Below are 24,476 nucleotides of genomic sequence, written 5' to 3' on the forward strand. Positions count from 1 at the left end.
CAACTCGAGCGAAAATACGCTGGCATCAGTCGCTCGCCACTCAACGCTGATTGGCTGCCGTGTGAGAGTGAGTCAAGGATCACACTGGCTTGGAACAAACCGCTGGTTTATTGTGTGGCAACAAACCGCATTGACAGGCTGACAGCTGACATGAAGTGAAGTCTGTACTACCGGTATGGAGCTCGCATTAGGAGCACGCTGATAGGCTTTAGCTTGTAAACAATGACGGTGGCTCGTAGTGGACAAATATCATGACATTGCGTAACGTTATATCCCCCACATGTCCGTCATTTCGTGTGCCTGTTGATGAGCGATTTAAACAGAGCGACAGAGCGATTCCAAAGGGTTGACTTGAGCGACAGAGCGAGAAATAAATATCTCGGTGTGAACGCACCTTAATAAGAGAGACATTTGACTTTATGTTAGAGATGCTGTTGTTTGTGTTTTTATTTGTGTTGTTTAAAACTCTCATTACAGTTTGTATAAGCTATTTCTATAAGCTAAACTTGATATAAGCTACATTTTGTCAAACGATTTATGTAACTGATTAATTTCGTTTTAAGCAACTAAAGCATTTTACAGAAGTTTTTTTTAAGTCTTTAAAAAAAAAGTTAATATCGTATACTGATTATCATTTTGCTCAAGGTAACTGGTACTCTGAAATCGGCACAAGTTGGTAGGTAGGGATGTAAAGGAGTGACAATTGAGCAAATGAAGGGGATGGAAGGAGAGATGCACTTAGTGGATATCTGAAGATGGCCGACAGAGAAACGGAGAACTGAGCAGGATTAGAGCACATGTTAGAGTGTTGTCTTTGTTTACCATGATCCTGCTGTGCTGCGTGGTAGTCCCACTCGTGTGTGTGTGTTTGCTTGTCTGGTGTTGAGCTGGGGTGATACCATGGACAAGTGGATTTAGAAGGCTGAATAAATTGCATGTTGTGTAGATTCCTCCTGTTGCACGCAGTCAGAGACAGGACTTCCCGCTGCTTCTAGCAGGACATTTCTAACCGGTTGGAGGATCTGGTCGCTCCGTATTCATTGTGATTGGGATATGGGATTGTGACAGACAGTGTTGTAGTCTAGTGGTCACTATATCTCGAGTCCGAGTCACCAAAGAAGAGTCGGAGTCGAGTCATTACCTGAGTCGGAGGCCAGGGTTACTGAACATGAGCGTGAATCCACATGTAGGTGACATGTAGTCCTGCACTGGAGTACTACAGCACTGGATTGTGTTGTGATGGCTTATTCAACATCGTTTATTTCCCCGCCTCATGTTGGGACACAAGGCAGGGTGATAATAAAGATAGATGCTTGTGAATATACTGATGTGTCACTAGGGATGCACCGATCCACTTTTTTCACTTCCGATCCAATTCCAATACCTGAATTTGGATATCTGCCGATACCGATATTATGCCGATACCAATATTTTTTTGAATATACAGTATAGGCAAAGATTTGGCCAATTAAAGTTTTTGTTTTTTAAATACTTTGCAAAAAGCAGACAAAATTAAGAAAATATACAAGGCAAAGAAAGATACTATTATACATTGTTATACAAATTACGGCCAGCTGTGCGCTGGGATTGCAAAAAAAAAAAAATCCGATCCGATCCGTGAATTAGTGCCATATCGGCACCCGATACCGATATTGGATCGGATCGGCCCCATCCCTATGTGTCACTCAATTTGCAGGCCAGGTATTTCCAGAACAACACCTGAACACATCGCTGAGGAAGCTGTCGTTAAAAGCTTGCATGTATTGTCATTTCCATTTTGATTAATTGATCTATCTCCGCCTCTCTCATTCACACAGACATTTCCTCGGCAGCTGATTACTTCCTTGTCTTTCACACTCCTACACGTGCACATTTACACGTGCACATTTAGACGTGCACATTTACACGTGCACATTTACACGTGCACATTTACACGTGCACATTTACACGTGCACATTTAGACGTGGACATTTACACGTGCACATTTACACGTGCACATTTACACGTGCACATTTAGACGTGCACATTTAGACGTGCACATTTAGTTGTAATCTCACAAATGAGCAAAAATCCAAGTGTATGAAGTCAAGTGTAATGCACACTTGTGTGCTATCCGAGCCGGTGAGATCAGTTATTTCCTCTCAGATCACCCTGTGGGGGGGGGGGGGGGGGTGGAGCCTCAGCGGGGGGTGGAGCCTCAGCGGGGGGTGGAGCCTCAGACCTCCTCATAGGTCATCTAGAGAGAGAGACAGCCGCAGTTGTAAACAGCAGACATCATAACCTTGACAGCTGTGTGCGTCCCCTGGGAATCATGTATATAGGGTGCAGCAGGGGAGGTGCATCGTGAGTGCGGGTGCGTGCGGCAGCTGAGATGGATTGCTTGTTTGTGTACGTGTATGTGCTTATGAGTGTGTGTGTGTGTGTGTGTGTGTGTGTATGTATGTGCTTATGAGTGTCTGTGTTTGTGTGTGTGTGTGTGTGTGTGTGTGTGTATGTGCTTATGAGTGTGTGTGTGTATGTGCTTATGAGTGTGTGTGTGTGTGTGTGTGTGTGTGTGTGTGTCGTACATGCGTTCGTGTGTGTGTGTGTGTGTGTCGTACATGCGTTCGTGTGTGTGTGTGTGTGTCGTGCATGCGTTCGTGTGTGTGTGTGTGTGTGTGTGTGTGTCGTACATGCGTTCGTGTGTGTGTGTGTGTGTGTGTGTGTGTGTGTGTGTGTGTGTGTGTATGTATGTGCTTATGAGTGTGTGTGTGTGTGTGTGTGTGTGTGTGTGTGTGTGTGTGTGTGTGTCGTACATGCGTTCGTGTGTGTGTGTGTGTGTGTGTGTGTGTGTGTGTGTATGTATGTGCTGATGAGTGTGTGTGTGTGTGTGTGTGTGTGTGTGTGTGTGTGTATGTATGTGCTTATGAGTGTGTGTGTGTGTGTGTGTGTGTGTGTGTGTGTGTGTGTGTGTGTGTGTGTGTGTGTGTGTGTGTGTGTACGCACGCACATCCACACCGCCTCCATTGCCTCTTCATGATGTTTCACATCAGCGATGAATGTGTTTGATAGCATTTGAATAGGATTGTTTGGAAGCCGCGTGGTTTTGCATCATGTGGCGTTGCCACGCTGCATAAGCTCTAATTGATGTTCTGTAGCCAATTTTCCATTGCGACTGATTCATAAAACTTGACATTTCTAAATACCATACAGTGCAGAGCAATTTTCAAGCTAACAAAAAAAAGGCCTTTTCCAGTCTATCTGTTTTTGAAGCAATTAATTGTCTTACCACTTGCCTGACATTATTACGTGTGTGTGCTTGAGTGTTTGTGTGCGTATATAAGCTACAGTGTGGAAATGAAAAGCCACAAAGAGATTTATAAGGTTGCATGAGGACAGTTCATTTTGGACCTTGCCGTTTTCATTGATCAGAGGCTTCCATACAGTGCTGTCCGGGATACTGCCTGATGGTTATTCACTCCCTCCTGAGCTGTCCTGGATACTGCCTGATGGTTATTCACTCCCTCCTCCTGAGCTGTCCGGGATACTGCCTGATGGTTATTCACTCCCTCCTGAGCTGTCCTGGATACTGCCTGATGGTTATTCACTCCCTCCTCCTGAGCTGTCCGGGATACTGCCTGATGGTTATTCACTCCCTCCTGAGCTGTCCTGGATACTGCCTGATGGTTATTCACTCCCTCCTGAGCTGTCCTGGATACTGCCTGATGGTTATTCACTCCCTCCTCCTGAGCTGTCCGGGATACTGCCTGATAGGGCTGCAACTAACGATTATTTTGATAATCGATTAATCAGTAGGGTTAGTTGTCGATTAATCGATTAATCAGATAAAAAAATGCACTGATATTGTTTCCATCCGTTTATTGAAAAACAACTTTTTTTTTGTTAAACAAAAACCCACCGGGCTTTGCTACATCAAATAGCTTTGACACGGCATGAACGAATACAAAATACATACAAATGTATGGTGTAAGTGCAAAAGATATCTTCATATCTTCTTAAATAAAGTGCTAGGAGGAATTTCAAATCTAGCTACAACCTCCTCCAACCACTCTGCGATGTTGGGAGCTGTATGTCTCTCGTGCAGAGGCATGGTGGTCAGGGAGTTTGCCTGCATGACCCAATCAACACAGAAAGAGCAGGCCAAGTCGAGAGATCCTCTCCACAACAGAACCTATACGCAACACAGACTAGCCCACAGGATGAGTACAATGTGAGTCTGCTAAATACAGAGACAACCCAGCCCTGTAGACACAAACAGACTGTAGCAGCTATAGTAGACACAAACAGACACACTGTAGCAGCTATAGTAGACACAAACAGACTGTAGCAGCTATAGTAGACACAAGCAGACAGACTGTAGCAGCTGTAGTGTAGCACACACACCAATGAACAAGGGACAACAACCCCTCTTTTAGTTTACATACCAAGTCTGCTCTACCATTAACGTTAGCAAGCTAACGTAACGTTAACTAGCCGGTCGGCTTAACACACCATGCTTGTCGACCTGGGTGCGGGCGCATCAGCTGTTAACGTTAGATAAACGAAACAAACTATCTGAGTTTACATACCACTGCTCTACCACTACGTTAGCAAGCTAACGTAACGTTAACGAGCCGGTCGGCTATAACGTTAACGTTGTCGACCTGGGTGCGGGCGCATCGCCTGTTAACGTTAGATAAACAAAACAAACTATCTGCTGTGAGACGAACATTTCCACTTCAAACAACAATACACATGGGTCTAATAATGTAACATTAGTTTACATGCATATCGAGTTTGTAGTAGTATAACGCTAAGTTAAGTTAACTTACCCGGCTCCTGAGCTCCCTTCACCATCATCCAATGATCCAACATGTTTGTGTTTAAGGTGTTCACGCAGGGCCGTTGTGCTTCCATGCCATGCAAGATCGGCTTTGCACATTTTGCACGTAACAGACTTTTTATTTCCAGTTAATATGAAGTGCTCCCAAACTTGTGAAGTTTTCGGTCAAGCTGCTTTCTCGTTCTCAACTTGTTTGTCGTTTACTGCGCGTGCGCAAGGAGAGTGACCTAGTCGGCTCCGCGACAGCGGGGCCAGGGAGTGACGTAGCCAGCACTGCGCCGCAGCAGCTGTTGTTAATATCAACAAAACAGATGGCTCTGCGGTCCAACTAATCGCGAGGCAACGAATCGATAATCAAATTCGTTGCCAACGAATTTAATCATCGATTTTAATCGATTTAATCGATTAGTTGTTGCAGCCCTACTGCCTGATGGTTATTCACTCCCTCCTGAGCCTGTCCGGGATACTGCCTGATGGTTATTCACTCCCTCCTGAGCTGTCCGGGATACTGCCTGATGGTTATTCACTCCCTCCTCCTGAGCTGTCCGGGATACTGCCTGATGGTTATTCACTCCCTCCTCCTGAGCTGTCCGGGATACTGCCTGATGGTTATTCACTCCCTCCTGAGTTGTCCGGGATACTGCCTGATGGTTATTCACTCCCTCCTCCTGAGCTGTCCGGGGTACTGCCTGATGGTTATTCACTCCCTCCTGAGCCTGTCCTGGATACTGCCTGATGGTTATTCACTCCCTCCTGAGCTGTCCGGGATACTGCCTGATGGTTATTCACTCCCTCCTGAGCTGTCCGGGATACTGCCTGATGGTTATTCACTCCCTCCTGAGCTGTCCAGGATACTGCCTGATGGTTATTCACTCCCTCCCGAGCTGTCCAGGATACTGCCTGATGGTTATTCACTCCCTCCTCCTGAGCTGTCCGGGATACTGCCTGATGGTTATTCACTCCCTCCTGAGCCTGTCCTCGATACTGCCTGATGGTTATTCACTCCCTCCTGAGCTGTCCAGGATACTGCCTGATGGTTATTCACTCCCTCCCGAGCTGTCCAGGATACTGCCTGATGGTTATTCACTCCCTCCTCCTGAGCTGTCCGGGATACTGCCTGATGGTTATTCACTCCCTCCTGAGCTGTCCGGGATACTGCCTGATGGTTATTCACTCCCTCCTCCTGAGCTGTCCAGGATACTGCTTGATGGTTATTCACTCCCTCCTCCTGAGCTGTCCGGGATACTGCCTGATGGTTATTCACTCCCTCCTGAGCCTGTCCTGGATACTGCCTGATGGTTATTCACTCCCTCCTCCTGAGCTGTCCGGGATACTGCCTGATGGTTATTCACTCCCTCCTCCTGAGCTGTCCGGGGTACTGCCTGATGGTTATTCACTCCCTCCTCCTGAGCTGTCCGGGATACTGCCTGATGGTTATTCACTCCCTCCTGAGCCTGGGGAATGATAAGAGGCGAAAGGACTCAATCTCCAGCCAGTTTAATACAATACGTGGGGCGATTCTGTGCCGAGTGATGAATTGAGATTGAGGTTTGAAGTCGCCTTGGGAGAGACGGCATAGTGATAGTGAAGCGCGCCCGTATTGACAGCTTTATGCGCTCTGGTAACTACTGCTGCTCAGTGCTCTGTACTGTAAATAGCTTGTTGGGTACTGTAAGGGCAGGAGGGGGGGAGACAGAGGGCAGGAGGGGGGGGGAGACAGAGGGCAGGAGGGGGGGAGACAGGCAATGCATTTCAATGCAGCCAAGGACCCAATATAATGTTGTGAATGAGTCCAGCCTTTATAGGGCAGGAGAGGTCACTCAATCACACCCACTGTCACTAAATCACCGGCTGTCTGACAGAGAAAACAGGCTGACAAAAGCCAGTATGGAGGGAGGTACACTACCAGTGTTGGGCAAGTTACTTTCAAAATGTAATATACTACATATTACTAGTTACTTTCATTTAAAAGTAATAAGTTACTTTACAATATTACTGTCTGTGTAGAGTAACTCGTTACTTATTACACTACTTTTGCATTACTTTCACCAAAACAACAGCAGCAGCAGAATGACATCGCCGCCCCGGAACCATCCCGAAAAATAATTTAAACCGTCTTGAAGTCAGTGTAAACAATCCAAAATTATAAATGTTATTCTTTTCCTTTGTTATTGTCATCTATAGTGGTTATTTGTATAAAAACACACAGTTTGATTAGGAAATGATTGTATCTTTTTTAAATATGTGCTTTGATTTAATAAAATGTAACTCAATTTGTAACTTGAGTTACTTGACAAAGTAACTGGTATAATATTATTGAAATCCTATAAGTAATAAGCTATATTACTGAGTTACTGCTAAAAGTAATATATTACATGTAATGTGTTACTTTTGTAATGAGTTACCCCCAACACTGTACACTACTGTGCTGCACCTCCAGGTTGGACAGTGTGACTATGAGGAGCGATGGGGTTGCAGCCAGGTATTTGATGGCGTGTGAAAGCTCTCTCTCAGCAGCAGCCATTTTAAACCCCTACTGTAATTACGGGCGCTCCCATGAGGCTTTGGAAAGCCGTGAAAGTTGCGACTTTGAGAGAGAGGGGGGAAAATGAAATTGAGCCATAAACGTTTTTTAAAAATGGATGAATGTGTGTGCGGAGGTGGAGAAAGTGCTTGGCTTATGGCGAAGGATGACATTGCAAAAAAAGTGTTAATTGGCACTGTGTGGCGCTGACTGTACATTATTGATGAAATGAGAGGGCGGAATGGCTTTTTACAGGTGCTTCAAATATAAATAAAATGTCTAGACACAGGGCCAGCCGCCCACACTTCTCCCATAGCAGCAGCACTAACACAATTCTTGTTTTGCATAGTGTCATAGTTCACATTTAAAGTAATAACCTGTGATGTTTTCATGTCAATAGGTTTTGCTCCTCTCTAATTCCACTTGATACGACACAATAGTGACTCAACCTACACCCACTTCATAAGAGCGTTTACATTTGCTGTACTAAACAGCCCGGGTTTGATACAGCAGCTCTTTCAAGGTCAAAACACTAAGTGATGCATTTTACTGGAAACAGCGACGGCGATTTGTTTGCAACAAGAGCTGGGTAATTAAATAGCATTATGCAACAATAGCCACCTTGTCTGAACAGATAAAGAAATAGGGCTGAGCGACATGGACAAAATCAAATATCAATATTTTTGATCAAAAGTTCAGAAAATGACCGTCACTTTACTGAGATGCAGCCTTGAAAACCGTGAAAAGACAACACTTACGGTATGCCATATCACCATTATTACGATATCCAAAATCTCTATGACTATTATCTACTCTCATATTACGATATCGATATAATATTGATATATTGCCCAGACAGTCCTACAAAGAAAAGAGCGCCACCTATTAGAAAATCAAACGTCGTCAAAGAAAATTCAAGGAAAAAGTATGTTGCAGTACTGGACACACGACCAAACTTGCAGATTATCACTTTAATCCAACAGTTGAAGTGGACTTTATATATTGGTTATTGTCAGTGTTGGGCGTAACTCATTACAAAAGTAACATATTACATGTAATATATTACTTTTAGCAGTAACTCAGTAATACAACTTATTACTTATAGGATTTCAGTAATATTATACCAGTTACTTTGTCAAGTAACTCAAGTTACAAATTGAGTTACATTTGATTAAATCAAAGCACATATTTAAAAAAGATACACTCATTTCCTAATCAAACTGTGTGTTTTTAGGCAACTAATAGATAACAATAACAAAGGAAAAGTATAACATTTCGAATTTTGGATTGTTTACACTGACTTCAAGGCGGTTGAAATTATTTTTCGGGATGGTTCCGGCTGTCATTCTGCTGCTGCTGTTGTTTTGGTAAAAAAGTAATGCAACAGTAGTGTAATAAGTAACGAGTTACTCTACACAGAAAGTAATATTGTAAAGTAACTTATTACTTTCAAACGGATGTAACTAGTAATATGTAGTATATATTACATTTCGAAAGTAACTTGCCCAACACTGGTTGTTATTGTAGAACAATGTAACGTCCAAATGCAGCATCCACCCCCGCCGCCCCTCCCCCTTGACTTGGACAGAGGAAGACTTTTGAAAGGCGTTGAGAAGTCGTCCTTGAACGTTGTGAGTGAGCGGGTTGTGGGGAAACCTGATAACACTCCACAGAGAGGTTGAAGCCGGGGCTGAGCCTCAGCCTGGCATTAGCACTGTGACTGGGCTCTGTGCGCTCCAGCCACAGGAGCCTGATGATTATTCATGGTGCTACTGACTGTACTGATGTTCCACTGCACTGAACTCCCTCATTAGGTCATCCGCCTCTAAAGGCCATGAAATTTTGACTCGCCATGAATAAGTCAGAGAGAGAGAGCGCTGCTGCCTCTGATGTGCAGAGTGTCCCCAAACTCATCATAGGTGCTCTGCAAAAAAAATAAAAATAAAATAAAATCTCTCCCTTTCAGAGCAGCGGTAACATTTGCTCAATTAAATATGTGAGCGGTCGCAGGGGTTGGCAGAGCAGGGTTGTATCTTTTATTTTTATTTGATTTGATTTGATTTAAAGCCTAGCATGTGGAGCCAGACACAGCATTTCCACGAGTATCGATTTGAATTTTGCTGCGGGTAAACGACTCCCGACGGGGGTCTCCTTGGTAACTGGAGCGCTGCCAGGCCGCGCTGACTTGTCTAACTGACTGAATGCTGATATAAATCGCCGCTCCAATCAAGGCCGTTTTATTTCCAGGGCTTAAGAGCGAGGCAATACGTCACCTGGTGCGACCGCACGTTTTCCCCCTCAATAAAGTCCTGTCAAAGCCCTTAAATACATGCTGCTGCATTGATGAAATATGATTTATAGGGGCATTTCGCTCGAGTATTTCTCCCACAATTATATATAGCCCACTTGAAAACAATAAGGTATTGTGGGTCACCAGCCTGCCGCGACTAATCCTGATTGTTCTGGATTGCCTGTGAGCATCTAGTATGCTTTTCTGCACTAATATGAGTGTAAAGAGAGTAACAATTAGCATCAATTAAAGATGAACACCTATTAAAGCTGCCTCAATGGACTAATAGGATTATCCTCCACTGCTTTTCAAGTGCTTGTTTGGTCTTCTCTGAGTAAGTAAGTGCACAGCCTACAAATTGGAACAATCAACTAAAATGTAACATAACAACAACCTTCAAGGGGAAATATGGAAAAGAAACTACAGGTTGGCAAGGTTGTATGGTTGGTTTTCCTGGTGTCCCTCTGTGCTGCCCCCTGGTGTCCCCTCTGTGCTGCTGCCTCCTGGTGTCCCTCTGTGCTGTTGCCTCCTGGTGTCCCTCTGTGCTGCCCCCTCCTGGTGTCCCTCTGTGCTGCTGCCTCCTGGTGTCCCTCTGTGCTGTCTCCTGGTGTCTCTCTGTGCTGCTGTCTCCTGGTGTCCCTCTGTGCTGCCCCCTGGTGTCCCCTCTGTGCTGCTGCCTCCTGGTGTCCCTCTGTGCTGTCTCCTGGTGTCCCTCTGTGCTGCCCCCTGGTGTCCCCTCTGTGCTGCTGCCTCCTGGTGTCCCTCTGTGCTGTCTCCTGGTGTCCCTCTGTGCTGCTGCCTCCTGGTGTCCCTCTGTGCTGCCCCCTCCTGGTGTCCCCTCTGTGCTGCCTCCTGGTGTCCCTCTGTGCTGCCTCCTCCTGGTGTCCCTCTGTGCTGCCCCCTGGTGTCCCCTCTGTGCTGCTGTCTCCTGGTGTCCCTCTGTGCTGCCCCCTGGTGTCCCCTCTGTGCTGCTGCCTTCTGGTGTCCCTCTGTGCTGTCTCCTGGTGTCCCTCTGTGCTGCTGCCTCCTGGTGTCCCTCTGTGCTGCCCCCTCCTGGTGTCCCCTCTGTGCTGCCTCCTGGTGTCCCTCTGTGCTGCCTCCTGGTGTCCCTCTGTGCTGCTGTCTCCTGGTGTCCCTCTGTGCTGCCCCCTCCTGGTGTCCCTCTGTGCCCCCTCCTGGTGTCCCTCTGTGCTGCCTCCTGGTGTCCCTCTGTGCTGTCTCCTGGTGTCCCTCTGTGCTGCTGTCTCCTGGTGTCCCTCTGTGCTGCCTCCTCCTGGTGTCCCCTCTGTGCTGCCTCCTGGTGTCCCTCTGTGCTGCCTCCTGGTGTCCCTCTGTGCTGCCCCCTCCTGGTGTCCCTCTGTGCTGCTGCCTCCTGGTGTCCCTCTGTGCTGTCTCCTGGTGTCTCTCTGTGCTGCTGTCTCCTGGTGTCCCTCTGTGCTGCCCCCTGGTGTCCCTCTGTGCTGCTGCCTCCTGGTGTCCCTCTGTGCTGCCCCCTCCTGGTGTCCCCTCTGTGCTGCCCCCTCCTGGTGTCCCTCTGTGCTGCCCCCTCCTGGTGTCCCTCTGTGCTGCCCCCTCCTGGTGTCCCTCTGTGCTGCCCCCTCCTGGTGTCCCCTCTGTGCTGCCCCCTCCTGGTGTCCCTCTGTGCTGCCCCCTCCTGGTGTCCCTCTGTGCTGCCCCCTCCTGGTGTCCCTCTGTGCTGCCCCCTCCTGGTGTCCCCTCTGTGCTGCTGCCTCCTGGTGTCCCTCTGTGCTGCCCCCTCCTGGTGTCTCTCTGTGCTGCCTCCTGGTGTCCCTCTGTGCTGCCTGCAATACAAAACCATTTTTATCGGCGTTCGCTGCTGGCGGCCAGAGGATGACCGGGGAAAACAAAGACGAATGGAGCCATTGACTTCAAATACGACCCCTTGAAAGCAGAGCCAGAGCCCCTATCCATCGCCATCTATTATATTCATGAGTGTGACCTGTGGGTGGTGGGGGGGGGGAGGGCCCTATGAAGGGGGGAGGGAGGGCCCTATGAAGGGGGGGAGGGAGGGCCCTATGAAGGGGGGCAGGGATGAGCGCCCACCTGCTCGGCTCAGCCTCAAGACGCAGGAGATCAAACAGGCCTGCTCACTCCCCTCTCCTCTCCCCCCGCCTCCAGTCCCATATAGGAGGCGACTGACCCACTTTTCCTCCCTCCCTGTGCTATTACCTGGAGAGAATGGAGTGATGTGTGTGTGTGTGTGTGTGTGTGTGTGTGTGTGTGTGTGTGTGTGTGTGTGTGTGTGTGTGTGTGTGTGTGTGTGTGTGTGTGTGTCGGGTGGGGGGTTTGGGTGGGGAGGGTTGTGAACAAAAGCCCCTCATCCTCACCTCCTCTAAAAGAGACCATACTGTAACTAGGACTCCAAAGGATGGCACGGTGGCTCAGTGGTTAAAACTGTTGCCTCACAGCAAGAAGGTCCCAGGTTCGAACCCCGGTCCGTCCCAGGTCCTTTCTGTGTGGAGTTTGCATGTTCTCCCCGTGTCCGTGTGGGTTTTCTCCGGGTGCTCCGGTTTCCTCCCACCACCTAAAGACATGTATGTTAGTGTTAATACTCCTGTCAGTGCCCCTGACCAAGGTACTGGCAAAAGAACTGGAGTTGGTCCCCGGGCGCTGCACTGCAGCTGCCCACTGCTCCTAGTTCTAGTAAGGTTCCTAGTAGAGGATGGGTCAAATGCAGAGGATGAATTTCCCCAAGGGGATAAATAAAGGATAACTTAACTTAAAGAAAGCATGTCATTTTTCATCAAATACTATTATATTTTATGCAAAGAGTTGTCTTGTCTCTCTAATGGCGTGTCTTGGTCTGGTCTGGTCCATGCTTTTGCTCGACCCAGCTGCGTGCGGCGTAGCTAAATGCGCTCGGCTCAGCTCCGCGGCATCAGAGAGGGAGACCTCTCATTGTTGTGGCAGTGCTGCTGATTTGAAATCGAGACACGAGACAAATTTGCCAAACAAAATGGATAATTTGCCAAACATTAAGGCAGGCGGGGGAGACGCAGTGGAGGACCGAGCGAGCACGCTGTCGTTCGCATAAATTCAATGGCGCCCGGCGCGTAAATTGTTTACAATCCTCTGGGCTTTTCTGGCAGGTGGAGGCGTCACACACTGTTTTCGCAGGATCAGATTGATATTGATTGACTCTGACACTGAGCATCATGGCCCTTATCAGCGGTGACCGCTTTCTCTTTCGCCCTCCACTGACTCGCTCCCTCTGTTGACGCTTCCCGTCACTCTTCCTGCCTCCTTTACCTTCTCTACCGTAACAAACGCTCTCTCTCTCTCTCTCTCTCTCTCTCTCTCTCTCTCTCTCTCTCTCTCTCTGTGTCCTTCTCTCCCTCTCTCGCCCCCTCGCTCGCTCTGTCTCGCAGGCCTCACATGGTGACCGACTACATGGGCATCAGGAATGAAGTCTTCATGAAGATCGCTGCGGTGGGGACGTGGATGGGGGACTTTGTCACCGCCTGGATGGTGAGAGTCCAGCAGTTTATTTGACTGCTTGTCACGTGTGCATTGATATGAAGAAGAGACATCAGATGACTTTGTCACATCATTACCAAGGGTCCATTTATGAGCTTTCAAATTTTACGGGGTCAAGGTTTGGGGTCAACTTATGAATGAACTTGTCGATTCCAATCCCACTGAAGGAGTGGAATTGGAACTGAAATTTAATTTAATTTTAATGTATTATTTGTTTGTTTGTTTTTCTTGCCACCTATCTGAGGTTACATGTTATACTGTATATTATCAATACAAAACAACCGATCTCTCAAAGGAATTAAATTCTATTTCCATAGACCCGGGTCCAATTCCAACTCCCGTGATTGAAGTGGAATTTCCCATCGTGCATTCTCAATTCTACTCATGAATGACCTAGTAGTTGTAGCTCTTAAAGGTCCCATTCCGTGCCAAACAGGATTTCCCCGGCCTCTTTGATTATAAAGGATTTGGGCGTGCTTTATCAAAAAACATCACGAAAGTCTCACAACACATGGTGGCCAGATAAAGCCACACCAGCCATGTCAGGAAAAAATGCCTGCGAATCGCCGTCACTTTGTGACATCACAGAGTGACACTCGTTTAATTTGCCCCGCTTACAGAGCGCCGCCCCCCGCCAACTGAATAGAGAGCCGCAGGAACGAGTCCGGAAATCATCCATGCTAACACTCCTGGTTCTTCACTGTTTTCGTCTATGGGTTTTTTTTTAATGGGTTTTTTGCGCTATGCTTCTAATAAGGTCTCTGGGCAACGCAAGCTTAATCAAACGCGAACCAGTGTTCAGTAGGATCATCTTCACACATGAAGACCACTTTCATGAGTTTTTAAGCTTTTACGTGCCGTTAAAAGGGCGGCTAGCTAGAAAACGGCTAAATGAGACTACACTGTTGAGTCGACGGGGGTATTATACGTCAATAACGTCACCACTTCAAAGGACGAACATGGAAATTATCTTTCACTCACCTGGTTCAGCCCGGGGTAATCAGTGCACAGCAGCGCACACATCCAACTTCTGGATTAGCTTAGCACGAGCTTTTTACTTCTAGGGCTCGCATTTACGCTTCAAAACTCATGAAAGTGGTCCTCATGTGTGAAGATTATCCCGCTGAACACTGGTTCGCGTTTGATTAAGCTTGCGTTGCCCACAGACCTTATTTGAAGCATCGCGCCAAAAACCCATTCAAAAATCCCATAGACAGAAACAGTGAGGAACCAGGAAGTCCGGGACTTCCGCGTTCCGACTACAAAAATGTGTCATCCCTGCGGCTCTCTATGCAGGAGACCAAACCGTGGTGTCTGTAGCATAGCTCAAGCTGTGCATGGAAAAAATGTCCAGATAACAATCAACTGCACCAAAGATGGATCTATCCTATCCTGACAGATCATCTTACCAGAGGTCCCGCCCCCTCAGAAAAGAGAGAACTCCCACAGAGTCTGGATTATTTATTTTCTTAACAGAATTCATAGCCTTGTTTTAAAGACCCACGAGACGTGTTTTAAACAGCTAAAAACAGCATAAAACGGGGACCTATAAAAACACGGACTAAATGGGGAATTTCTTTCCAGACCTCGTCTTCATTTTAATTACCAGACAAAAAGCCTTATCGCGCTGCATATAAAAAGCTGTCCCAGATAGGCTGTAGTAGTGTATAGAGGTCATTCACACCCTCATTACCTGATCCCAGGCCAGTTGTATCCCCTCAACTATTATGGCAAGGTATAGAGTAATGCCCCTGCACGTCGATCCAGTTCTATCTGCTCCCAAATCCTTCGGGTAGTAGCACATACGCTACGCTAGTGATATGAGGTCAGAGGATCCACAGGAAGATGCACGGGGAGCGGAGAGAGTAGATTGGATGAGAAAGCGTCCTCCTCGCCTGTTCATTTGTCAACATAAAGAGAGAGGAGGAGAGCTCCAGAGGGAGTGTGGACTACCTGTGGTGGGAGAGGTGGGGCTCTGACACCAGTACGCACACACACACACACACACACACACACACACACACACACACACGCACAGCGGAGACAACTTGACAAGCTCCCTCACCGCTCACATTAGTATTCTACAGTACATACTGCAGAGAGGGGAGAGAGAGAGGGTGGGAGGAGAGAGAGGCGAGGAGGAGTTTAGAAACAGAGGTGAAGGGGAAAATGTAGAAGTGTGGTGGAGAGCGAGAAGGTGAGTCAGGGAGACAGTGATGGAGGGAGCGAGAGAGAGAGAGCGAGAGAGAGGGAGGCAAGCCAAAGTGCTGATTCCATAAATTACTCAAGGCTTTTTTTTTTTTTACATTCGATTAATTCAACAAGGCACTTTGAAGACGACCTCTGTGTCTCCTCCGCGCAGCACATTTGCAATGTGTCTTTTCACCAGATGACGGACAGGCAGCAGCGGCTGCTTTAGCAACGCTACAAAAACAATCCACCTCCTGGTTTGCCTGCTTCAGATCCTTTCTCCAACCCGGGCCTAGAGGTCTGCAGTAGAGCCCGACCGACATATCGGTCCACCGATATTATCGGCCGATAACCGATATATCGGTATCGGCCGATATGTTGGCCGATATTGCAGATCTTTTTTTATTTTGTATTTTTTAAGTCATATGCATGCAGTCATTTTGTGTCTAAAAGGCAGGGTAAACACAGGTGCAACCAAAACACTATTGACTGTTTCCAACTTCCAATCCATTTAGGTGTTCCACTGCTGGGGCCCTCATTGATCTTTTGGTCGCACCTGTGTTTACCCTGCCTTTTATGCACAAAATGGCTGCTAGGAACGTCTGACCAAGCCGGAAGTACCACTACCGGGAATTGAACCTGGGTCTCCGCGGTGGTGCTTTCACCTCTACACTACTCCTTTAGGTTTTCCCCTTCATGTGTAAAATCCTCTGCATTTCCCTGCACCACCTGCAGGTGACAGACATGATGCTCCAGGACCAAAAATACCCAGACTGGGGCAAAGCTGCCAGAAGGTTCTGGAAGAAAGGCAACAACAGGATCGTCCTCTTCTGGTATGTACGTCCATGTGGACCGATGTGTGTCTGTGCACGGCTTTAGAGATCTCAATGCAGCTGCTGCTCTACCTCCTAGCTTGCTTAAAGGGACAGCTCACCCTAAAATCCAAAATACATATTTTTCCTCTCACGTGTCATGCTATTTATCCATCTATATCGTTTTGTGTTAGTTGCCTGAGTTTTGGAGATATCGGCTGTAGAGGTGGCTGCCTTCTCTTCAATACAATGGAACTGGATGGCACTCGGCTTGTGGTACTCGAAGAAACAAAAAAATACATTTGAAAAACTCAACAGCATTGTCTCTTTCCAGAAATCATGACCCGGTTACTCAAGATAATCCACAGACTTTGTTGTGAGCAGTTTCATGTAGGAACTATTTTCTTTTATAGGAACTAGCTAGCAGCTAGCAGGTGTAGTTCGGTCAAAAGAAAATAGTTCCTAAATGAAACTGCTCATAACAAGGTCTGTGGATTATCTTGACTAACCAGAGACATCGCTGTTGGGTTTTTCAAATGTATTTCTTTGGCACTTTGAGCACCACAAGCCGAGTGCCATCCAGTTCCATTGTATTGGAGAGAAGCCAGAAACTCTGCGGCCGATATCTCCAAAATAACACAAAACGATATAGATGGATAAATAGCACTGCAGGTGAGAGGGAAAATATGTATTTTGGGTTTTAGGGTGAGCTGTCCCTTTAAGCTATGACATATTCCTACAAGGCGGGATGCGTGTGCGATCTGTGCATACTGTAGATAGATAGATAGATAGATAGATAGATAGATAGATAGATAGATAGATAGATAGATAGATAGATAGATAGATAGATTTTTATTTCTGTGTCATGCACCATATTCATGGTGCCCAGCCCGTCTAGGCTTACAAGACACAAATCATTCAAGTTCAACAATACAAACAAATCAACAAACAAGCTACAAAACGCTAAAACATAAACAAGACAGAGTTATATATTCAGATGAACAGCTTCTCCATTCTGAGTTTCCAAGCCCTCCCAATAAACCTGGCCAAACTGAACACTTCATCTCTGAACAACCATTCCAACTTCGCATCATCTCCTGACCAAAATAGTTCCGGTTTCTTATTTTGCATTAATTGAAATAGAGACAATCTTGGTTCCTCATATAGCGTACAATGAAACAAAAAATGAAATTCATCTTCCACAACACCTAATTCACATACAGTACAAAGTCTCTCCTCCTCAGCAATAGAATTGAACCTGCCAACCTCAATAGCCAAAGGGAGGGTACCCGTTCTCAACTGGGCACATAAAGATCTTCTGGATCTATCTAGGGGTAAAATCACATAGGGTTCTGGAGTGAACATATTTTTAATTTGAACATATGTTCTAAGTTTTGGTTTGAGCCAGATGTCATTGGCCCATTTTTCTTTATAATCTGTATATGTATAAACTGTGTATGTATAAACTGTATGTTTGTCTATGTGTGTTATGTGTTCTCTCCAGCCCTGCAGGGTTGGACTCAGTCAATATCCGTGTTAATCTCCCCTCACTCAGTGTCAGCACCTTTAATTAGGAGAACAGGGGGGGAAATCGATGGACAGAGCAAGGTCACAGGGCCAGCCACAGTCCTGCTCTCTGCTTCACATTATCACAAGCCGTGACCCTTAAACAACTGCTAAACAAATGCTGCTAAACCACGTCTGATACGGCCATTACTAGACAGCCGAGTGGAACCGTCGCGCGCGCTGACATGCGTTTCACCACTAGTGCGCGCGCCGTCCCCCAGTGGTGTTGTTCAGTCACCAAAGTTCAGAGCCGTCGGTCAAACGGGACATGTGACTGCTCCTCCATTGGTTCATTCTAGGGCCATGGTGTCATGTGACGGGCACGCCAGAGCCAGGGGGACGCAGTTGAAACAGTTTGGAGATGCGTTTGACATGTACACCGAGATGCCCCGAAACGCACATAACGCACATATCTCAAACTTCAAAGACTCGTTTGCCCGTTTGTGTTGAACATTTCCTCTCACAGAATTGATTCAGCACCTATTAGAATGCAAGCGGATGAGCGCTTCTGTGACTTTTTCCCGCAACCTTTTGTCTTATTGACGGACGACTCAACTCCGCCGTCGGAAATCGATGGCGGTTTTGACGAGCCATCATCTGAAATTCGGTGGTCGAAAAAATATGATTGATGAATGCGTCGTTGGCTATATCTTGTCGATATGCGTTGACGAGCGCCGGGCAAATCGTAAACGACGGTGCCAAAAGTCAGTCGCGCCGAGGAGACGGAAGCCCACCGTGGAATATTAAATACCCTCATAAATGTATCTCCTCTAACTGTGGATATGAGTTGGCGTTCATTCACTATCTGCAGTGCAGCCAGCTGTGGTGGGCTGTGACACAACAGCGCCGTAATCAGCGGGTGACATTGAGACTAATACACAGCGGAGGAGAAACACTCGCCTTTTGCCTCTGTGCCTCTCTTCAGATGACAACAGAGACATTTTCCCAGGAAACCAGAGTGAAGAACACAGAATTAAAGCAACGTGAGATCAAAATAAAAAGCACACAATGTGAAAGAACTGAGGAAAAATAACAGCAATCATCATTGCATGCGGCGGGGAAATCAAATTATGTGTGGGCCCCAATTTACATAGCTTAAATATGTAAATACGTGAATATATCTACGTGGTGGAGTTGTGCGTTGTATCGTGACGTACGAGAAACGCACTCTCTCATGCACACTGTTTCCCTCTTATGCACATTCATCTTCCTGCCGGGGAGCTTTATAAATGGCCATTTTTCAAACGCAGGTAAAATAGTTGTTCATGATGGAGTATCATTATGGAGTATCATTATGGAGTATCATTATGTAGTATCATTATGGAGTACTTGAGAGAATTTGAAGAGTACTTGATTGATATTTTCTTGCCAGTGATGTGGGTGTTTGTCTTCCAGCATTTATCAAGTACATCTCAGCTAGTTTGGGAATTTGAAGTTACAGTATATTAATTTATTGATTTTCACGCTCTGGTATTTTGTCGAAAATCTAACGTGTGGCATTCATAGATCTCTCCTATCTCCATTCCCCTCTCCTGCCCTCTCTTCCTCTTCTCTCCTCTCGTCTCCTCTCTCCTCCTCTCGTCTCCTCTCTCCTCTCCTCTCCTCTCCTCTCCTCTCCTCTCCTCTCCTCTCCTCTCCTCTCCTCTCCTCTCTTCTCATGTCCTCTCTCCTCCTCTCCTCTTCTCTCCTCTCCTCTCCTCTCCTCTCCTCTCCTCTCTCCTCCTCTGTTCTCATGTCCTCTCTCCTCCTCTCCTCTCCTCTCTCCTCCTCTCCTCTCCTCTCTCCTCATGTCCTCTCTCCTCCTCTCCTCTCCTCTCTTCTCCTCTCCTCCCCTGCAGGACGGTGCTGATCACTCTGACGTCACTGGTGGTTCTGGTCATCAGCACCGACTGGATCAGCTGGGACAACCTGAACCGAGGCTTCCTGCCCAGCGATGAGGTCTCCAGAGCCTTCCTGGCCTCCTTCATCTTGGTCTTCGACCTTCTCATTGTCATGCAGGTAGCCCCGCTCCCCAGTGGCCAATTAAAAGAGGGATCTGGGACGTCTCTTGGCGCACCCTACTACACCATCTTGTAGCCCCCCCCCCACCCTCGTCAACAGGCCACTGCGGCACTGCGACGGGGGCGTTTGATCGCTCTCAGTCGGCATGGACACACACACAAACACACAAACAACACACAAACAACACACAAACTGCTGTTTACTCGTTTATATCTCCCATACTTCTGTCCCTTCATCCTGGTTTCCCAGACCTCAGCGGCCATGAACTCGGCCTCTCCTGCTCCTCCCCTGCCAACCTAGTTTATCTTTTTCACGGTGACTCATAAGATTGGAGTTTTTCTCACTTTTCTCCCCCCCCCCCCACAGAAAGAGTATACATCAATAAAGCCAGTGTCAGTATCTCATGAATATGCAAATGTGTCTGGGCAAAAAACAAATAACTGTATCAAGGAGAGAGAGAGAGAGAAGAGAGGCAGGAGCCAGAACCGCAGGCCAATCAGGGATGTGATTTGAATGCGAGCCTAATTCAACACAAGCTCCTCCAAATGCTTAATGAAGATCATTCATTAGGGCTTGTTGGTGGATATCAGAGGACATGTTGCAAAGGCTAATATTTAGTATCCCCTCAAATGTATGTTTCTACTCTGTTGATGGTGTTAATTACCGAAAGGCTGCGATTGCATGGAAGCAGGGTAACATACACCACTCCACACAGAAGCCTGGCAAGGACGTCGTTATAATTCCCATGGTAATATGTGATAAAACAACTGTACAACAACCCGTACCACCAGAAGGGATTCACTAACACTTTTGACTAACTGCATGCTATGAAGCGTTGCTTAAGTATGGATAATCTGCGTAAACATCGGCGCAGCCTGGGGTCCTTCAGGCTAGAGCGAGGTGCTCGGCGCAGGCGAATGACGTGCAGCGTAGGATTGCCTTCTTCCACGGGAGGTTCTGGTGAGACGAAGGAGGTGGCCGGCCTGGAATCACCCCACAGGGCCTTAGACCCTCCATGCACCGAAGGGTCTTTCAATACTGCGGTGTAGCACTAACTCTATTGCAGCGTGATCAACCCTTCCGCGGGCAACGTTGCAGACAGAGTAGGAAGGCTGATCCGTGAGCGGCTGCTTCTGGGACGCGGGTCGGGGTCGTAATCGGCCTCGGCTGGGTCTACTGGGCGAGGGTGTATGATGTTGACAGACCCGAAACACCCCACGACCCCAGTCAACATCACTGATGACGCGTCCCAGTGCATGCTGAAGTATGTATATTTGAAACTAAGATAAAACAACTGTACAACAACCTGTACCACCAGAAGGGATTCGCTAACACTTTTGACTAACTGCATGCTATACAGCGTTGTTTAAGTAAGGATGACACATGGTGAATCACTGAAGTGAGTGCTGAACAGTGGTTAGCGCTGTTGCCTCACAGCAAGAAGGTCCCGGGTTCGAACCCCGGGTCCTTTCTGTGTCGAGTTTGCATCTTCTCCCCGTGTTCGTGTGGGTTTCCTCCTACCGTCAAAGACATGTAGGGTTAATACTGCTGTCAGTGCCCCTGACCTGACCAACTTGGCACTGGCAAAAGAACTGGAGTTGCTCCCCGGGCGCTGTTACTGTTGGCGCATTTTATAAACACCTGTTAATTATTAATACTGCAATTCATGATTAATTCAGGAAGTTAAAAATCATTTACTAGTTGTTAGTTAAGTATTTTTGTGTGACCTCTTTTTGTGAGGGCTGTCTATTCTATGCCTTACAAAGCATTTACAAATGAGATGGAGAGGCTGGCAATATGTGAAGCAGCATTCCAGCAGTACCTCAGGACTCACAACTGTCTCAAAATTATATTCTCAACAGAAAATGGAAACAGCACAAAACAAATTGATATAGAACATATAAATATTGAAGAGGCAAACAAAGAACTCTAAAATAAAACCCACCTCTCAGCCATTCGTTCATATATATATAAAAAAAAAAAACCTGTTTCAGGTATGGTCAGCCTTCCAATCTCATTTGTTTATTTTTTGTTTGCATCTTTCAATAAATATGTATATTTTATATATCACTTTGTGTTTGTGTCGGTTTCCTTTTTCTGTTGAGAAACTAATTTTGAGACTTTTGTGAGTCTTTATGTACTGCAGGAATGGTACTTCAGGTATTGCCAGCCTTTCAATCTCGCTTGTAAATGCTTTGTAAGGCATAGATACATGTAGTCCTCCCTGTGGATGAGCTCACACAAAATAGTTCACTAAGAACTAGTCAATGCTTTCTCCCTACCTGCATTAATCATGAATTGCAGTATTAATAAGTGTCTATTAACACACTCACTAACCATTAGTGCACATCTAAATCATTATGTGGATAAGTGTAACGTTACATCGAAATAGTTTGTCAATCAATCATTAACTTTCTAAATGATCTTATGAACCATTAACCACTACTAAATAACTGGGTTGTAGTTGATATAATACTAAATTTACAAATAGTGAATCCATCATTTATAAAGTGTGAAAATACAATTATCATCATTAAACACATTATATATTAGAAATTGAAAAAAAGTCCAAGGCAACTCTTCTTATGATTAAAAAGCCTTTATTCTATCATGGCTAGTTCAAATTCGAACGCGTCGTAGCCCTCTCTTATATTATCTTCTTTCAACATTATATATTAGCTTATTAATCAAGAATAACACATTTACATGCTGTGAACGCTGAAGGAATGCGTGCCCGTCCGCATGTCCTCGAGTGGGGTCGTCAAAAGGGCCTTTCTGTGTGGAGTTTGCATGTTCTCCCCGTGCCTCCCGGGGGTTTCCTTCATATAGGAACCCCCTTCACCAAAACATGCAATATCCTGGTTGCTAATGTGGTTCCTCCTCTGGTCGTTAAGGGCGCCTGTTCGGAGGGAGGGGAACTGGTTGGAATAGCGTGAACCTCCCACGTGCTATGTCCTACCAGTAAAGCTTCCCCTGTCAGGTGAAAAGAAGCGGCTGGCTGACTGCCCATGTCTCGGAGGAAGCATGGAGCCAGTTTCGGCTCTCCCCAGATCGGCAGAGGGTGGAGCAGCAACCAGGATAAATAAATTAAATTAGCACTAAAAGGGGGATAAAAATGGGATAAAAAATCGGGGGGGGGGGGGAAGGGGACACATTTATAACTCTGTTTATGAATGACTTACTAATGTATATTAATGTACAGGTAGGTAGAAGCAATGCATTATGAATGTTGAATTAAGTATTTACTAATATAGCGTGCAGTTATTATAGTGTTACCATAGATTCTTTATTTATTGAAACAGTTCATTATTTTAAGGAGGTTTTCTCCAGCACCTCCAGCCAGTAATCATCACTTCACATAGTGGTATTTCTCTCGTTCACTCAGCAGGTAATTGTGATTATGCAGATTTCGACAGAGCTCTCAGCCTACGTGATGCCGCTGTCTGGCTGAGAGACCAGCTTATTCCATTTTTTATTTTTCACTTCAAAATCTTATTGAGATGCATCATCTCGTTTTCGAAGGGGTCCTCCTCACGCCCAGGCACAACAACGTAGAAATTATGAAGTGCACGCTCCATATTTTGACATCTCCCGTTTGACTTCCCGGGCCAGTCTGGAGCACCCACGACTCTCCCTCTCTCTTTAGCCTCGGCCGTATATCAATTCCCTCTCACGTGGGTTTGTTTACGATGGGCCCTTCTCATTTTCCACGCAGTGTACAGCAAGCGTGTTTACTGCCGTTATTTATGAGCGGAGTTAGCCTAACGCCGCTACAGAGGCCTTGCACTGGGGCCGTGGCTCCACTCCACCACAGTTAGTCAATAAGAAGTTATCCACCTCGCCTCTCCAAACGGCTTCATTCAGCTCCACACAGGGGCACTGGGTGCCGTAGTTAATCTCTCGCCTCCATGAGAAAAGACAGGAGTTTTTGTTCTCAAACTAATTAATGCACCAATTAGTGACCTGGCTGGATTTGCCTCCCAGCAGTTTTTCGTGTTTTTTATTTATTTATTTATTATTATTGTTTGTGCATAATTGTGCTTTATTGCCTTCTTTGCCAAAGATAGTTTCATTATGAGTTCAGTTGAATGCCATATTTTTAGATCCTGTGTGTGTGTGTGTGTGTGTGTGTGTGTGTGTGTGTGTGTGTGTGTGTGTGTGTGTGTGCGTGTGCGTGTGCGTGCGCATGCGTGCACCAAAGGTCATTTCATTATGAGTTCAGTCAAATGGCATATTTTTAGATCCTGTGTGTGTGTGTGTGTGCGCATGTGTGTGTGTGTGTGTGTGTGTGTGTGTGTGTGTGTGCGCGTACACATGTGGATGACACTGGTATATGTACTGTATGTACTGTATCACCACTGTTTCTCATTCTGTGGGAGGGAGTGTATGGCTTAAAATGTCACGCTCGTTAGCGCTATAGGAACAGATAACTATGGAGGACTTAATTAATATCAAGGGGGCCATCCCCACTGGGTTATGCAGCTCATGGCTATTGGCATGGGAAGCTCCGGATCACACCAGGATATAGTGAATTCAGACATGTGCTAATTGCATGCTATATAACGCTCTGCGGAATTAACAGGAGCCAAGGGGAAACCTAGATTATGAAGTCAGCTCAGGAGAAAGAAACAACTTTAAATCATTTTAGACAATGTTTCTGTCTCTCCGTTTCAATATGTGATTTATAACGTCGGTCTTACCTGTGTGTTCGCCATTCTGGAACGCTGTTTTCAGACTCGCAAGGTAATAATCACAATTCAACTTGAATAGATT

The 24,476-nt window shown here is 46.3% G+C and overlaps 1 protein-coding gene across 1 annotated transcript in view; it reads left to right on the forward strand.

Moving 5' to 3' along the window:
- tmem117 (transmembrane protein 117) overlaps positions 1-24,476 on the forward strand; it is a gene marked incomplete at both ends in the record, with an annotated part of 59,887 nt that overhangs the window by 27,971 nt on the left and 7,440 nt on the right. The window contains 3 exons of the mRNA XM_083663002.1: positions 13,026-13,125; positions 16,060-16,157; positions 19,541-19,700. Of these exons, the coding sequence (XP_083519128.1) occupies positions 13,026-13,125; positions 16,060-16,157; positions 19,541-19,700 (358 nt within the window). The remainder of the gene's footprint in view (positions 1-13,025; positions 13,126-16,059; positions 16,158-19,540; positions 19,701-24,476) is intronic.

The sequence above is a fragment of the Poromitra crassiceps genome, assembly GCF_964638095.1.
Source record: "Poromitra crassiceps genome assembly, chromosome: 30".
Taxonomy (NCBI): domain Eukaryota; kingdom Metazoa; phylum Chordata; class Actinopteri; order Beryciformes; family Melamphaidae; genus Poromitra; species Poromitra crassiceps.